We start from the raw sequence: 13,925 nt of genomic DNA, 5'->3' as shown, positions 1-13,925 counted from the left end.
AGAGGCTTATTTGCCTGCAGAGTCCTCGAACTGGACCAGATGCTTCGAAAATCAAGCGTGTGGCTGTGCCAAGCCGACTGCTTTCCTCACAAACAGCAGGTCTCGCGCCGTCGTACGAGGGAGGCAGAGTCGCCCGTCGGCAGTGTAATTAGGCCCACGAAGGCGGCTAATCACTTGCCAAGTACCCGCAGAGAGACACCCACGGCCACGCTGAGCTGACAGATACCTGCGTGGGAACCAACGGACCCGCTCTTCTGCCGCCGCTTGACTGGCTGCCTGAACTGTGCCACAGCCATCAGCACATTTCGCAGTTTGGTCCAGCGGAGGCGGCCGCCCTGATTGGTGGACGGCCACTTGCTCTCTAGCACAGCCTAGAGGCAAAGATCAGAACATCAATAGGAGAATAAGAGCTGCATGCAGATATAGAGGGGTAAGTGTAACAGACTGACCCTGTACTGTTACTTACTTTATTGTAATAGCCGTAGGTGATGGTGTTGGGTGTGATTCCCGCTTTCTTCATCTCCAGCAGAACCCGCACTGCCAGCACTGGCTGCCCATACTGGCCACACAGCTGCATCAGAATCCGGTAACAAACCTGACGGCAAATTCACACACGCCACTAAACCTGGAGCAAATCATCAGTCCACTGCAGTAGTACTGCATTATGAGGGTGGCGGCACTGCGTGGAGTGCGGCTCAGTGGGTGAGGACACTGCACTCTGATCAGAAGGTTACAGCCTAAAATCCCAGAGTCGGCAGAACGCTTCCCCCTTGTGTCCTTGAGAAAGGACCCCATAAATATTTAAAATCAGTCTTTTTATATTTTAACGAAATTACTATGGTTTATAAAAATGCTTCACTTCATAATAAAAATAGTTTTCCTTTAATATCAATATATAAGTGTAGGAGCAAACAAATGCTTTTACACCGTGCAAACTTTCGATGACATACTATGGCAGTACCAGCGCTATGCAAGACACCTAAAGGGAAAATGCACAGGAGCTATTCTGCAGATCCAGAAAACCACTGTGTCGTCTATTCATGTCTATTAAATTAACATTAGTACAGAGAGCTTTTTTGTCCTTATAACTGCTGAATAAACTCATTATTAAAGTCATAAAGTTGTCTGCCTGTTACCTTAGAATCTCCGCTGAATAAGGATTAATCCATAGGAAAACAGTCATTAGCGGCAGCCCTAGTAATAAGTGCCCCCCCCCCCCCAGTAGTTTGTGTTCGAACAAAAAATACTTCGTCTGGAGTAGGTACTAAAAAAGGGTTCTGGAACTGCGTAAGGGGAACTACAATCGGGCTGAGATCCTGTGATGTGAACACGACCCTGGTTCCCGATAAAGGTTCTGGTTCTGGAAAAAAGTTCCTGAGGTGTGAAAGCGCCTGATGACCAAAGGCAGCAGCTCACACAGAAGAAGAAGGTCATCCAAGGAAAGCAGAGGGATGGGGCTCCTCCCTCACCTCATCTGGCAGCACCACCTTGCGGGTCTCCATGTGCTTCAGCACTTCGTACGCCGTGTGCAGGGCTCGCACCTTGGCGCTCTCCGCCCGCACGAAGGTGGGCAGGTAGATGAACCACAGCCCATAGCAGTGCCCCAGCAGACACTTGGACCACATATCTGGCACTGAGGAGTACTTCTGGGCCCGCTTCTGGGCCAGCTTGATCTCCTGTGTGATGGGTGAACATTTCAACATGACCAGACTAATCTGACACTGTAGGACAAAGTCAGACCATCACAACATTAGCACGGCTATGGAAGATGATGGTATCACCCCGAGGGAGTGAACCTCTGCAGCTTCTCTTTTAAACAGCTACTTATAATCAGGGGTGTTGAAATTAATTGTTTCTAAGATGCAGTGCAATGCAGACAGAGGATTCTGCATCGATGCAGTGACCAAATATAACTGATGATAGCCATGTAATGTTGCTTAATTGAAGTTCTACAGTTTAGAAGAACTTCCTAATAGCAACCTTCACTGTATTTTTTCTTTTCTTTTTACCTTTCCTGGTCGAGTACCAGTACCAATCTCTGGGATGCTTGTGCTCATATCTCCCGTGCAGTGGCACAATCGGTGTGTGGTAAAGAAATGTGTAAATAATGAAAAGGGAGTTCATATTTATCAGAGCGATTGCATTCTTTGATAAAAAGCATTCACGTACATTAACATAGGGGAATCGTGGAATCTGATCGAACCGTTGACATGATAATCGTAATCAAACCGAATCGTGAGACCGGTGAAGATGTGCAGCCCTAATTATAATACAGTCAGCTGTTTGCTTCTCAAACAAACACACAAAGAACATGTGCTTGGACCATAATGAGGAGAAAAGTTCTGGAAACTCCAGATGACTCCAGTGTTATCAAACAACAAAATAGGAGTTTAATATATGAGTGATTGTTTCAGAATTACAAGATCCGTCATTGACGCATTAGATTTTTGTCAGTAACGATTTCAATGTATTCCATGTTCTCAAGCCCAGTTGATGAAATTATTCTGTAGAATTTCTTATTATAGGTGCATTTAAATAACAAAACCTGACAAGCCTGCTAAAATATTCCCTCGAATGCATATCTGGTAATCTCTTTAAAAATTTCCCATTTCCTAAAGCTTTACAAACAATGCATTGTCAGTAAATGTCAAACTTAATTTACATCGAAGTCATGCACACGAGCATGAACATCATCTAGATTTAATCGTGTCCTAGTAAGAGCAACCTCTTTTTTTGTGTCAAAAGCAATTTATCTTCCAAATTTAAAGTTACCTATTAATTCTGCATGGCTTGCTCTAAAGACCATCACAGTTTGCAGGACAATTTCCATTATAGTTATTGTGCTCCTACATAATAATTAGTTCTGGGTAATTAATTACCCTATTCAAGTTAGTTTCCCCCAATAACTTTATACACTTGTTAGCCTGTTACACGCTTCAATATACTATCAATGTATGAGTGTATTTATGCATCCATCCATTCATCCATGCTCTACACCGCTTGCCCTACAAAGGGTCCCAGGAGTCGGGAGCCAATCACAAGAGGCAAGGAACTGCCCAGGATGGGGCACCAACCCAGGTCTCCAGAGGTGTGAGGTGATAGCGCCAGATTTTTTTTTTTCTTCTTCAAAATCTCGGTTTATATCTCAGTCTTTATTCCAGATCAGTGCAGTAGGAATGAAGGGAAAAGGGAGGCCAAATGCAGCAGAGCATAAGGACAAACAAGGAGGATGTGGGCTGCAGGTTCACATGCGAGTCAGGAGCAAATGAAGGAGTTGTGCAACAGCCAGATACTAACATGGAAAAAATGTAAGGGAGGAGCTGTGTAAGAGCTAACTGCTAACTGCTAACAGGAGAACATGTAAGGGAGGAGCTGTGTAAGAGCTAAATGCTAACTGCTAACAGGAGAACATGTAAGGGAGGAGCTGTGTAAGAGCTAACTGCTAACTGCTAACAGGAGAACATGTAAGGGAGGAGCTGTGTAAGAGCTAAATTAGGGTGACCAGATAATCCATGTCAGGGAGGACACTCTGAGCTAGGACAGGAATTGTAAATTACCATTTCAATTAAGCGGACCTGGATTTCACTTGAGCACTCAGCTCTTGCTGTGTGCTGATTGGTCAGTCTCCTATAATCATGCATGTGTCACTAATGCTAATGTGAAACAGCTGGATGAGTCTTTCAGTCAAGGAAACAAACCAGTCAAAGCACAAGAAGACCTAAACTATTTAGCCGAGCACAGGAGCCTTTCAATTAGAAAGTAGTTTGTAAAACCCGAAGTAGCTCAAAGTGTCCTCTCTGACATGGATTGTCTGGTCACCCTAGCTAAATGCTAACTGCTAACAGGAGAACATGTAAGGGAGGAGCTGTGTAAGAGCTAAATGCTAACAGGAGAACATGTAAGGAAGGAGCTGTGTAAGAGCTAAATGCTAACTGCTAACAGGAGAACATGTAAGGGAGGAGCTGTGTAAGAGCTAAATGCTAACTGCTAACAGGAGAACATGTAAGGGAGGAGCTGTGTAAGAGCTAAATGCTAACTGCTAACAGGAGAACATGTAAGGGAGGAGCTGTGTAAGTGCTAAATGCTAACTGCTATCAGGGGAACATGTAAGGGAGGAATGTGCGATACGTGTGAGAGACTTCGAACAATGAGCTACAGACATAGTAAACAAAGGTAGGAGAAGCAGAACTGAAGTGATAAAACGCATCTGACTGAATGAGGAAAAGCCTGAATATAAAGCAGTATTCAAATGAAAAGAGGAAACACTAAGATAAACATTCAATGGATTCAAGAAAGATAAGACTAAGAATCCTAAAAAAAAAAAAGACTCAGCTACTTCACAAGAAATCAAATTTATCAATTTAAAACACGGTTTAAATTCTCCTGCCACCGATAGCATTTTAACTGCAGCAGATTCAGAAGCCATCGCCATGGTGACACTGTAAAACCCGCCATTTGGTTCCCACTAAATTTCAGCTCATTCCAGTTCTGGATGAAACTGTACCCCCACCCCCCGCGTCTGTGAGGACACGTCAGAGCAAGGGTGGGTGGGGGGCACATTCCATCTCGCAGGCCTGTGTAGGACAGCCAGTGCTGATCTAGCCTCCCCAGCTCTGTACTCCGTACCGATTCTATCCAGCTGTGTCCAGACGTGACTAACAGCTTCATAAAGGCATCAGGGTTCAACATGGCGGAACCTCACTAGGCTGATTAGTGTAATAGTGGGTGGGCTGAAAAACAATGACATTTGTAATTTTATCGTTCAAACGATAACATCTTTCCCAAGTCCCAGTGTGTAAATATGCAGCCACCTATGTCCTAGAAGATTGCAGTGTTTCTGACATTCTGAGGTGAGCCTACAACTCCCCCCAGCAGATTAGACCACCTACCTGCTTGGTGCGCCGGGGGGCCGGGCTGCTGGGGGCGCTCCCCTTGGCCGGAGCACGCAGCTGGTCCTGCGGCCGGTCGAAAAGCTCCGGGTGCAGCGATGGGAAGGTCTCGTAGCTGCGCAGATGCAGACAGATGCAGTCAGGGCCACAGTAAGATGCAGTCAGGGCCCGGGGCCACAGTAAGATGCAGACAGATGCAGTCAGGGCCACAGTAAGATACAGTCAGGGCCCGGGGCCACAGTAAGATGCAGACAGATGCAGTCAGGGCCACAGTAAGATGCAGTCAGGGCCCGGGGCCACAGTAACCCTCACTTGCCACCTTTTGCACTTAGTGTTGGGGTGATGCAAGCGTGTAGCAATGACTATCAGGGGAACGGAGCCTCCCATGTGATTAAAAAGCTTGACAGGTGAGATTTAGAACACGAGGTCATAGGAAGCGTCCCAACACCTGAAGGAAGTCAGCAGCTCCCACAAGACAGAGCACCTTCACCCACTCTGATTGGCCAAGAGTTTTGGCTCAGTGACTTAACCCAAGCCAAAGTGATGCCTTTCGAATTTATCAATGAAAAGGCAGAAACTGTACGAAATAACCAATGCGTTATAACGAAGCTTATTAGTGAATTGAGCGGGATATAGAACAAGCGTCCAATATATAAAATTTTGCCTATTAGCGAGCTAGCAGAACGAGCTGCCTGCTTGCTATAAAGCCCCAAAAATGTCAGCCACCCTACCTATAAATGGTTAGGTTATAAATCATGCTGCTCATCCGGCCGGTTCGTACAGATGTGTAGCGTGAAATGAGTGTTTAGCAAATGAATACAAAGATGTTTATATCATGTTCTTTTTGTCTGGGTCTCGGATCTCCTTCCGGCTCCTTTCCAACTCCTCAGGCGTCTCATTCAGTGTCACCATGAGCAACATTTTGTCTTTTTTCGCTGCGTTAGAGGGACTCTGCGCAGTCCAGGAAGCCAGCGCGTCCGGGGGGGGGGGAGTGGAGGGAAGCTACTCGGTCATGCGAGAAGGTTAAGAAGATGAGTCACCTATAGGGGGCGGGGCACTCAGATCCATCAGACTCCTGCGGCTCCTCTGGGGGCATGATGAAGACCGTGTGCTCCCCGCTGTGCGTCTCATCAAGGTCTATCAGCCGCACCTCTTCCGGCTTCTCCACGTCCACCTGAGCAGCGAGTGACACGGCACTCTGTGATTACCTAGCAGCTCCCCAGAAAGCCATGACCAAAAGCACTCTAATGACAGCATAACACACTCATGTTCAACAAAAGGTGCCAAGGAGGCCAGACTGGGCACCGGTGTGTGCAGGGATTCCCTTGGCGCACAAAGGCAGACCTTTTGGACGCACTCGTCGAAGAACTCCAGCGAGGCGTGCCTGTCGCTCACGAAGGAACATTCCTCGATGAAGTGCGTGAACATCTGGGTGCGCGTCAGCTGGACGTAGAACTTCTGTTGGGTCCGGTCCCGGGATTTTAGGAACCCTGACAGAAGAATATATTTTGTGAAGCAATGTAAGATTTAAGCAAGTCTCTAAACAAGAAAAAAAAAAAACACTGAATAGCTGCACACACACAAAGACGCACACACAAACACACACACACAAACACAGATACGCACAGACAGACACATACCCTGCAGGTTGAACAGGGAGCTGCAGTTGGTGGTCTTCTCTGAGGGGGCCTGTGTGATGGGAAGCAGGTACGACCGGTATCCCCGCAGCAAGCAGCTCATGAAACGCAGAAAGGCCTCCTGTATCTCCAGCTCCAGCTGCTTCTGACGGCCGTAGATGAGGTCATAGTCGGTGAGGAGGAACTCCAAGGTGGCGTCCTCTTGACCGGGGATGCAGACTGAGGGAGGCAGGACAGGGACGGGGAAGAAGGGGAGATAAACAACATCAAAATGAAGAAACTCGGAGTCTGGATAAACCTACTAAAGCACCAAGGACGGACAACAGACCATAAGCACCATCTTAACGTGATGAACACCAATTATACACAAATGGGTTGGGTATTAATGACAAACATTCTAAGGAATCTTCACTGTCCCAAACATCTACAGACACCACCCTCCAGCCATGTACAAAGCACACCAACTCACTCTTCTCCAGGGTCTTATTCAGGTTACTGAGGGTCGTCAAGAGGGTCTTGCAATGCTTTCTGGGTAACGACCGCCAAGACAGCGGCTTCTTATCCTCACATCTGAGGTGAAGAGGAAAAAAAAAAATGAGTACACATTTCCCGGCACCTGGGGCCGGCGGATAAAACGACAGATAATCCCAGAGCTGAGTAGATGAAGCACTGCGTTCTCTCACTGGAAAATGGTGTTGGTGTCCAGGTCGACACACATCACGTCCTGAGGGGGGTCATACAGGTCAAAATAGCTGGAGTGAACGCCCACGATGAAGGGCATGGGGGCACACAACACGTCCGCCATCCTCAGCGGGCACAGGGGGATGTAGGGACACTGCCAGCGCAGAGGAAATGTCATCTGCATCGAGGGGGAAGTAGTGAAACCAGCAGTCAGCACCACCGTACCAGCGAGCGCTATTTATAAACCAGCTGTCTTTTAAGCAAACAGGTCTACTTTTGTTGATTCAACTATAAATTTACAGACTTCCTGTGTTTACAGCTAAATAAATTTTCATGGTAACCTGAACTCAACAAGTCAATTTTCTCCTTACTTTTTAAATCCCACATTTGGGTTGGGTATGTAATTTGAGTATTGCCGAGTATAGTATAGTACCAGAATTTCCTTCTGGGGTCAATAAAGTTAATCCTAATCTTAATACTAATGGCCTACTGGGCTCCCGGTCAAATTTCAACAGGCAGCTGATCATCCTGTAGCACATGTAACAGTTTAACCTCGTGTGTTATTGAGCCCTTTTTGAATGACACACGACTTTTTCCAATCACGTGACAACTCAACCGCGGCTGAGCGCCATTCGCCTGACTGGCAATCCCGCGTGCCCAGAGGTGGGTAATTCAGGACCAGGGAGTAAAAGTCCAGACCAAGATTTTGTTTCAACCAACCAGTACAGAGTGCTCAGCTGGTGGGTTGAAACAAAATCTTGGTCTGGATTTTTACTCTCTGGACCCGAAACACCCACCTCTGTGCTTGTCCTACAGGAGGCTCCACGGGGACTCACGGAGAGCAGGGCCTCGCTGACGGAGGTGAGCACATCCGGCCGCAGCGAGTGCAGCAGCAGCTTGTGCTCCGTCAGCACGGCCAGCAGCAGTGTGCAGGCGTTCTCCGCTCCCAGGTTCTGGAGGAGCTTCACGAAGCTGGCACCACTGCGGGCAGAGAGGAGGCCATTGGAGGAGAGCTCAGGCACCGGGCCCGCCCACACTGCATCCTGCACTGCATCCTGCAGCTGCAGTAAGGGGGTCTATGCTCTGGCCGCAATGACAGAATAATGCTCACAGGTACAGATAGATCACAATGCTGCATTGCTACATATCTCATCCGTTCTTCTTCGAGAGACACACACACACACATACGTGCAAACGTCCAATATATTAACACACTACACACACACACATATATATATAAATATATATATATATATACTAAGCACAGAGACCTAACTGGCTGAGCCACAAACCAACATCTTATCTGGCCCATACTGGATTGAAGTGAAGGCACTGAAATACAAGCGAGACAGTTAAATGGGACATGTGAAGATGCTCTTTACCTGAGTGGTAAAGGGGAGGAGACAGGCTGGCAGAGCAGTAGGTTGTCGTATGGGGAAAGCTGCAACGAGACACTCAATCAAGACCTTCCTAGACAGACAAAGTAGCCAGCAAAACAGAGAGACGCGCTTCCGATCAAATAATAATGCAGGGCATGCTTTGATCTTTGGATCACCTTCCACCAATCAGCACCAGCTAAATCTAAATCCTAAAATCGGTCACTGTGTTCTGAACAAGGGTTCCCCACCCCAGTTGCCAGGGACTCATCACATACTTCTGTTTCATAACAGCTCTTCATTAATTAGGCATGAATGTGCTGTTACGTCAATTCCGAAGAACGAAAATAATCCTTATATAAACGGCTGTAAATAAAATGAAGATTAATATTGATTACAAGATATATATTAGTCACAAATCAAAAAGTAGCCAGCTGGAGACAGAGGCTCTGAACCAGGGACACCTGAATCCTATGCCATGCTATGACTATAGGTGCACTGCTAGACATTTTGGGTCCGATGATATCATGTCATATCCCCCCTTTATGGTGCCCCTACTATACTATACTATACTATACTTCTATAACCCAGCTGTCCCTCCATTCCATTTACTGGCTTGTACCAGTTAGAGAAAGCCATCTGGGAGATTTGAGGGAAGTTGAGGTCTATGAGCCACACTCTCTGTAAGCTGTGGTGCCTCTGGACGGGATTCCCTACTTTCATGTGGTTTACCATTTGCTTAAAGGGGCAGCATTTGTATGTGTAGTTTAATCTCTTTGTGTCTGACCTCAACACCGTAACCTGTCCCAAAAGGAGCTGTATCATCATCATCGTCTGTTTCTGCTTCTAATTCTGGACCCATAGCTTATACTGACTAATGACCCTAACATATATAAATATTGTTGATGTAACAGCCCAGTCTGCTGTGATCTCACGGATGGCTTGAACAAACACCCCATGCTCTAACTCAGGGCTGGCGAACCTGATCCATGGAGAGCCGGTGCAGGTTTTTGGGATGACCTCTTATTCAGCCAGTAATAAAGCAGCGGTTCCCAGTCCAGTCCTGGGGACCCACAGCTATTGGCTGACTGAGAGGTCATCCCAAAAACCGGCACCCACGGCGGCTCTCCGTGGATCGGATCTGCCGCCCCTGCTCTACTGATTCTGTCTCCAGGTGATTACATGTAAAATGATCACCCATTTGTAGGCGGGAATTTGCAGTCAGACTGATTGTCTGGCCATTTAGGGCAATTTACCAAAAGTCGCATGCGCACTTTCTGACCAATGACATCACTTGCTTACCCCCCGTCGGCAGGGCAACAAAACCTACACCTGCGGAAGAAGCGGGACCCTTAAATAATTCACAACACAGAAGCAAAAATGAAGTCCATGGGAACTCATCACTGAACATGAGGGGTGAGATAGTATAGTACCGCAGTGCACTGGAAGAAAGACTTTCAAAGGTTAGCTGTGTATTCATCTGAATTTATTTACATATGCATTTGTGGGGTGGGCTGCTTCGCCTCCGCTCATTGGTCAGCCGTCTTACCTGGACGAGAATCCGGGGGCGCTGTGGCGAAGGGAACGGGACGTTGTGCATGAAGCTGGAGATGTGCCTGCGAAGACAACATACAGTACGTTCAGCCTGGAGGAGGCGCTGTGGTGCAAACACGTGTGTGTGGACCCATGGCGGGTGAGGATCAAATGCCGTGTCGAGCAGCTGGACCAATTCGGCAAATGAGGGATGCAATAGGGAACAAGCAAGGGAAACTACAAGCGAGGATTGTCATAGCTGGTACACAAGAACACAGTTGCGGCGTAAAGGTTAAAATGTGCAGAAATTTCTTATCACAACAATGCAAATGAAGCATTTGCACTGTCATGACAAGAAATTACCATGCATTTTAATCATTATCCCAAAAGTGCGTACTTGCATACCAGCTATGATAATCCCGATTATAATGATACAATATAGAGCCATGCACTGCGTAACAACATTTTGGTGAATGACGCACTGCATAAATAATGGTGGTTCCTAAGATTATAACAGAGCTGAAAGGCGTCATAGCATCATAGTGCAACACAAAACGTGTTTGTGGTAATACTGCTGTAAACAAAACCTACTGCCAATCGCATAAAAGTGTAGCACATACAATAATGCATAGAACCTAAAACTGATAAATGTTACTGGTTTATGTATTTACTATACTGGATTTTTTATCATTAGAGTGCACTCTTTCCACGTATAAAAAAAAAGTTTACTCTAAAACAGCATGCCATGTTACGCATAGTAGGTAAGTACTCCCTATGATGTTTGCATATTGATGAAATCACCTACACAATGCGTTTGCCAGAGTGTATCTCCAACGCTAAGCAATGCATGACTGTATATATAAAAATAAAGTGAAAGGAACGTCAACTGATTCTTACAATTATAAGCCTACTAGAAGTGAAACGCAGACATGTGAGGGTTTGCTTGACAGGACATCAAACATACGGTCATGGAGAATAACTCATTTCAGACGTGTTCAACATTCACACCACGGCAGTTCATGAGACATATAACATAAGTGCTCTTCTCCTTCTTTTTACACAAACAGAAACATTCAAATGAGTATAGTTTCTATTTGGGTGATTGAATAGACGTACTGTTATTGTGCTGACTTTCGTGTAATGATGCAGAAGCAGAAACTGTCTAGTTTATGCAGGTTACTGTTTACCTGTTATTCTAGCTAACACAAGCTTCTCTGTATTGTGTACATGGGGCACATACATTTTTTTCCCCCACAATGACTATGTGCTTTCCCGCAATGGGCTTTCTGTTCCATCTTTCTTATTCTTACTTCTGTGAGTTCAGCCTTTCCGGTTGCTGCCCTTCACTTATTACATCATAAAAAGAGGATCTTGCCACAAGTCGACAGGACTGACATTGTAAGTAGTGGACCACGTGCCTACAGGGGTTATTCAGGGGTACGGGACGACTTCTCGAGCATAAGTCTGCGTCGGTCTGGTCACTCACTTCTCCAGGGGCAGCACGTGGGGGCCAGAGATGGAGTAGCGGTAGATGAAGGTGAGGAACTTCTGGAAGACGGTGAAGAATGGCCAGTGGGAGAGCACGCAGATGCTCTTCTTCACCTGAAGCGAGCGGTTGGTGATGGGCCGCCGGTCCACCACGCTCACCAGGCCCAGGCGCACGCTCTGCCTCTCGGAGAGGCCCTCGCGCGGGAATGCCTCGTAGAACTGGATGGCGGCCCCGTACACCTGAGCAGGAGGTCAAAGGTCAGGCAGGCCGGCCCTGAAAACATTGCCTGCCTTAATATTGCTGTCAGGTATATTCCTGAAGTAGAAGGACAGAAGCCGCATATGGCCTTACTTCCCTAAAAGGTTTACCTTTCCCACAAACGAAACAAAGTGAGGTGACCCAAACAGAGATATGCGCTAAACCCTCAAACTGATGCAAGAGGCTTATCATCTAGCAGACGACGCTCTAGGAAGCTCCAGTGGTACCTTGTCTCCACAGGCACTGGTGAGGACAAAGGTAGAGAAGACAGGAAGCTGGTACTTGGTGTTGAGGGGCCAGCTCTCCACAGTGACACCCATGGGGAGGCAAAACACGGGCACGCTGTCCGGCAGGGGAAAGGAGTCCAGGTCCGCTTCGGGGTAGCGGCTAATCAGACCTTTGCGATTGGGGCATGCAGAGAGATGATTACTGAATTCAGGAATCGCAGAGTTTGTACGAAGGATCTAATCTTACTGGCAATAGTAGACATGCTGGGGGGGGGGGGGCGGCTAAGTGAAGACTTACAGTGAAGGTGGCTATTAAAGCGACCCAACAGGGCCTCCGGAGTATAATTAATGACAACAATGTGCCCTCTGGCTGTGTCCCTGCTGAAATGCACAAGGATAATATGCTGATAGATGAAGGACCCACCTGCCTCGTAGGCCAGGGCATTGGCTTTGGTCATCGCTCTCTTATAGCACAGGTACAAGGCTGGACCCCACTACAGACAAAGCACATGTGCAACAATGGTGAATATGCTGCTGACCACCTGGTGTCCCATCTCATTCCTGCGTGCTTCCCCTGCGTTCAGGGTCTCCTTAACCTTCTACTCGGGGTTAGCTGTTGCCTGGTGATGCCGTTCATTCAAGGTCAAAGAACTTCAAGCTTTCCTAGACTCAACATTAAACACCTTCCAGAGCCATGCAGGACACCGCCGTTATATAGTTGAGGTTGGTTGAGAATCTTTACCGCTATCTCATGTCTGTTACCCCAATAACTCCACACAAGACTGCAGAAAAAAACACTAAAAACAAAAACCCTATATACCCAGAGGTGGAAATTTCAGGTCCAGAAAGTAAGAATCCAGACCAAGGTTTTGTTTCAACCAACCAGTTGGGTACCCTGTGACTATGATTCTTTATACACAAATGGTTGGTTGAAACAAAATCCTGGTCTGGATTTTTATTTTCTGGAACTGAAATTTCCACCTTTGAATATACCAAAATACAGTTGACAAATGACTACATTTGGACTACAAAGGGAAGTCAGAGGGTAAAACTGTCTACAATCCAGAACTCAGCTGAAAACCGCATCACTGAATTGATGCTACTGAATTATTTATACACTTTTACTATTAGTTATACTGAGTGCTGCATGAACCACATGTTGGTTCCAGGCGCTCAGCTCCTTCTTCTCTAAATATGCCAAGGAGTCATTTCCATCTCTGTTACTCCTGCATCAATCACAACCCTTTCAGAGCTCACCATGCCGGTGTTGAGGTTCTTGTCCACCCTGCAGAAGGTGTGGGGCACGGTCTCGCCCTTGCTGGGGAGGAAAAGGGCAATGTCGGTGACCCCCAGCGTGTTGAGGGCCTGCGAGTCGGGGGCCCGCCGGTACATCAGGAAGGTGCGGTGGGTGGTGGGCCCCCCCGAGCTCACGCTGGCCGAGCGGCTGTAGGGCGTGGTCTCCAGGACTTGCCAGCCCGGTTTGGCGGCCTCCTTTCCCTCGTACAGCACCCTGGGGAAGGACGTCACCACAGGGACTTTGACAAGCAACCCAAGCCTTTTACTATGCATGAGGTCACTGCTGTGAATTAAGGCAAGTAAATGCTCTCAGACTGATATGCAGATCTATTCCTCTGTGAAGAAACGCGGCGTTTGCTAATTAACTAGAGCTTGCGCAACTTCCCAGTCAACCAACACACCATATAAAGATACGAGTTCTGCAACATAAAGAGCCAAAAAAATATCATGGATTATGGCTACCACCTGTGCCAGTACACAGAGATGCACTATACATCGGTTAACATATCAGTATCGTACAATATTTGTTAAAAATCAAG

The 13,925-nt window shown here is 46.9% G+C and overlaps 1 protein-coding gene across 7 annotated transcripts in view; it reads right to left on the bottom strand.

Moving 5' to 3' along the window:
- Nucleotides 1-13,925, bottom strand: part of dennd4b (DENN/MADD domain containing 4B) — a 37,976-nt gene that overhangs the window by 9,722 nt on the left and 14,329 nt on the right. For all 7 annotated transcript variants that reach the window (XR_011992895.1, XM_023801307.2, XM_023801312.2 and 4 more), the window contains exons 3-18: nucleotides 13,348-13,600; nucleotides 12,515-12,584; nucleotides 12,091-12,260; nucleotides 11,603-11,844; nucleotides 10,133-10,199; nucleotides 8,590-8,648; nucleotides 8,044-8,188; nucleotides 7,210-7,385; nucleotides 6,996-7,096; nucleotides 6,530-6,745; nucleotides 6,234-6,379; nucleotides 5,930-6,063; nucleotides 4,890-5,004; nucleotides 1,470-1,676; nucleotides 467-595; nucleotides 227-371 (exon numbers count right to left, since the gene is read on the bottom strand). Coding sequence is in view for 6 of the 7 variants with exons in the window: in XM_023801307.2 (XP_023657075.1) it covers nucleotides 227-371; nucleotides 467-595; nucleotides 1,470-1,676; nucleotides 4,890-5,004; nucleotides 5,930-6,063; nucleotides 6,234-6,379; nucleotides 6,530-6,745; nucleotides 6,996-7,096; nucleotides 7,210-7,385; nucleotides 8,044-8,188; nucleotides 8,590-8,648; nucleotides 10,133-10,199; nucleotides 11,603-11,844; nucleotides 12,091-12,260; nucleotides 12,515-12,584; nucleotides 13,348-13,600 (2,375 nt within the window). In the remaining variant the exon portion in view is untranslated. The remainder of the gene's footprint in view (nucleotides 1-226; nucleotides 372-466; nucleotides 596-1,469; nucleotides 1,677-4,889; nucleotides 5,005-5,929; nucleotides 6,064-6,233; nucleotides 6,380-6,529; nucleotides 6,746-6,995; nucleotides 7,097-7,209; nucleotides 7,386-8,043; nucleotides 8,189-8,589; nucleotides 8,649-10,132; nucleotides 10,200-11,602; nucleotides 11,845-12,090; nucleotides 12,261-12,514; nucleotides 12,585-13,347; nucleotides 13,601-13,925) is intronic.

Source organism: Paramormyrops kingsleyae, chromosome 9 (assembly GCF_048594095.1).
Source record: "Paramormyrops kingsleyae isolate MSU_618 chromosome 9, PKINGS_0.4, whole genome shotgun sequence".
Taxonomy (NCBI): Eukaryota; Metazoa; Chordata; class Actinopteri; order Osteoglossiformes; family Mormyridae; genus Paramormyrops; species Paramormyrops kingsleyae.
The sequence above is the reverse complement of the archived record's forward strand: the minus strand, read 5'-3'. Positions and strand labels throughout refer to the sequence as shown.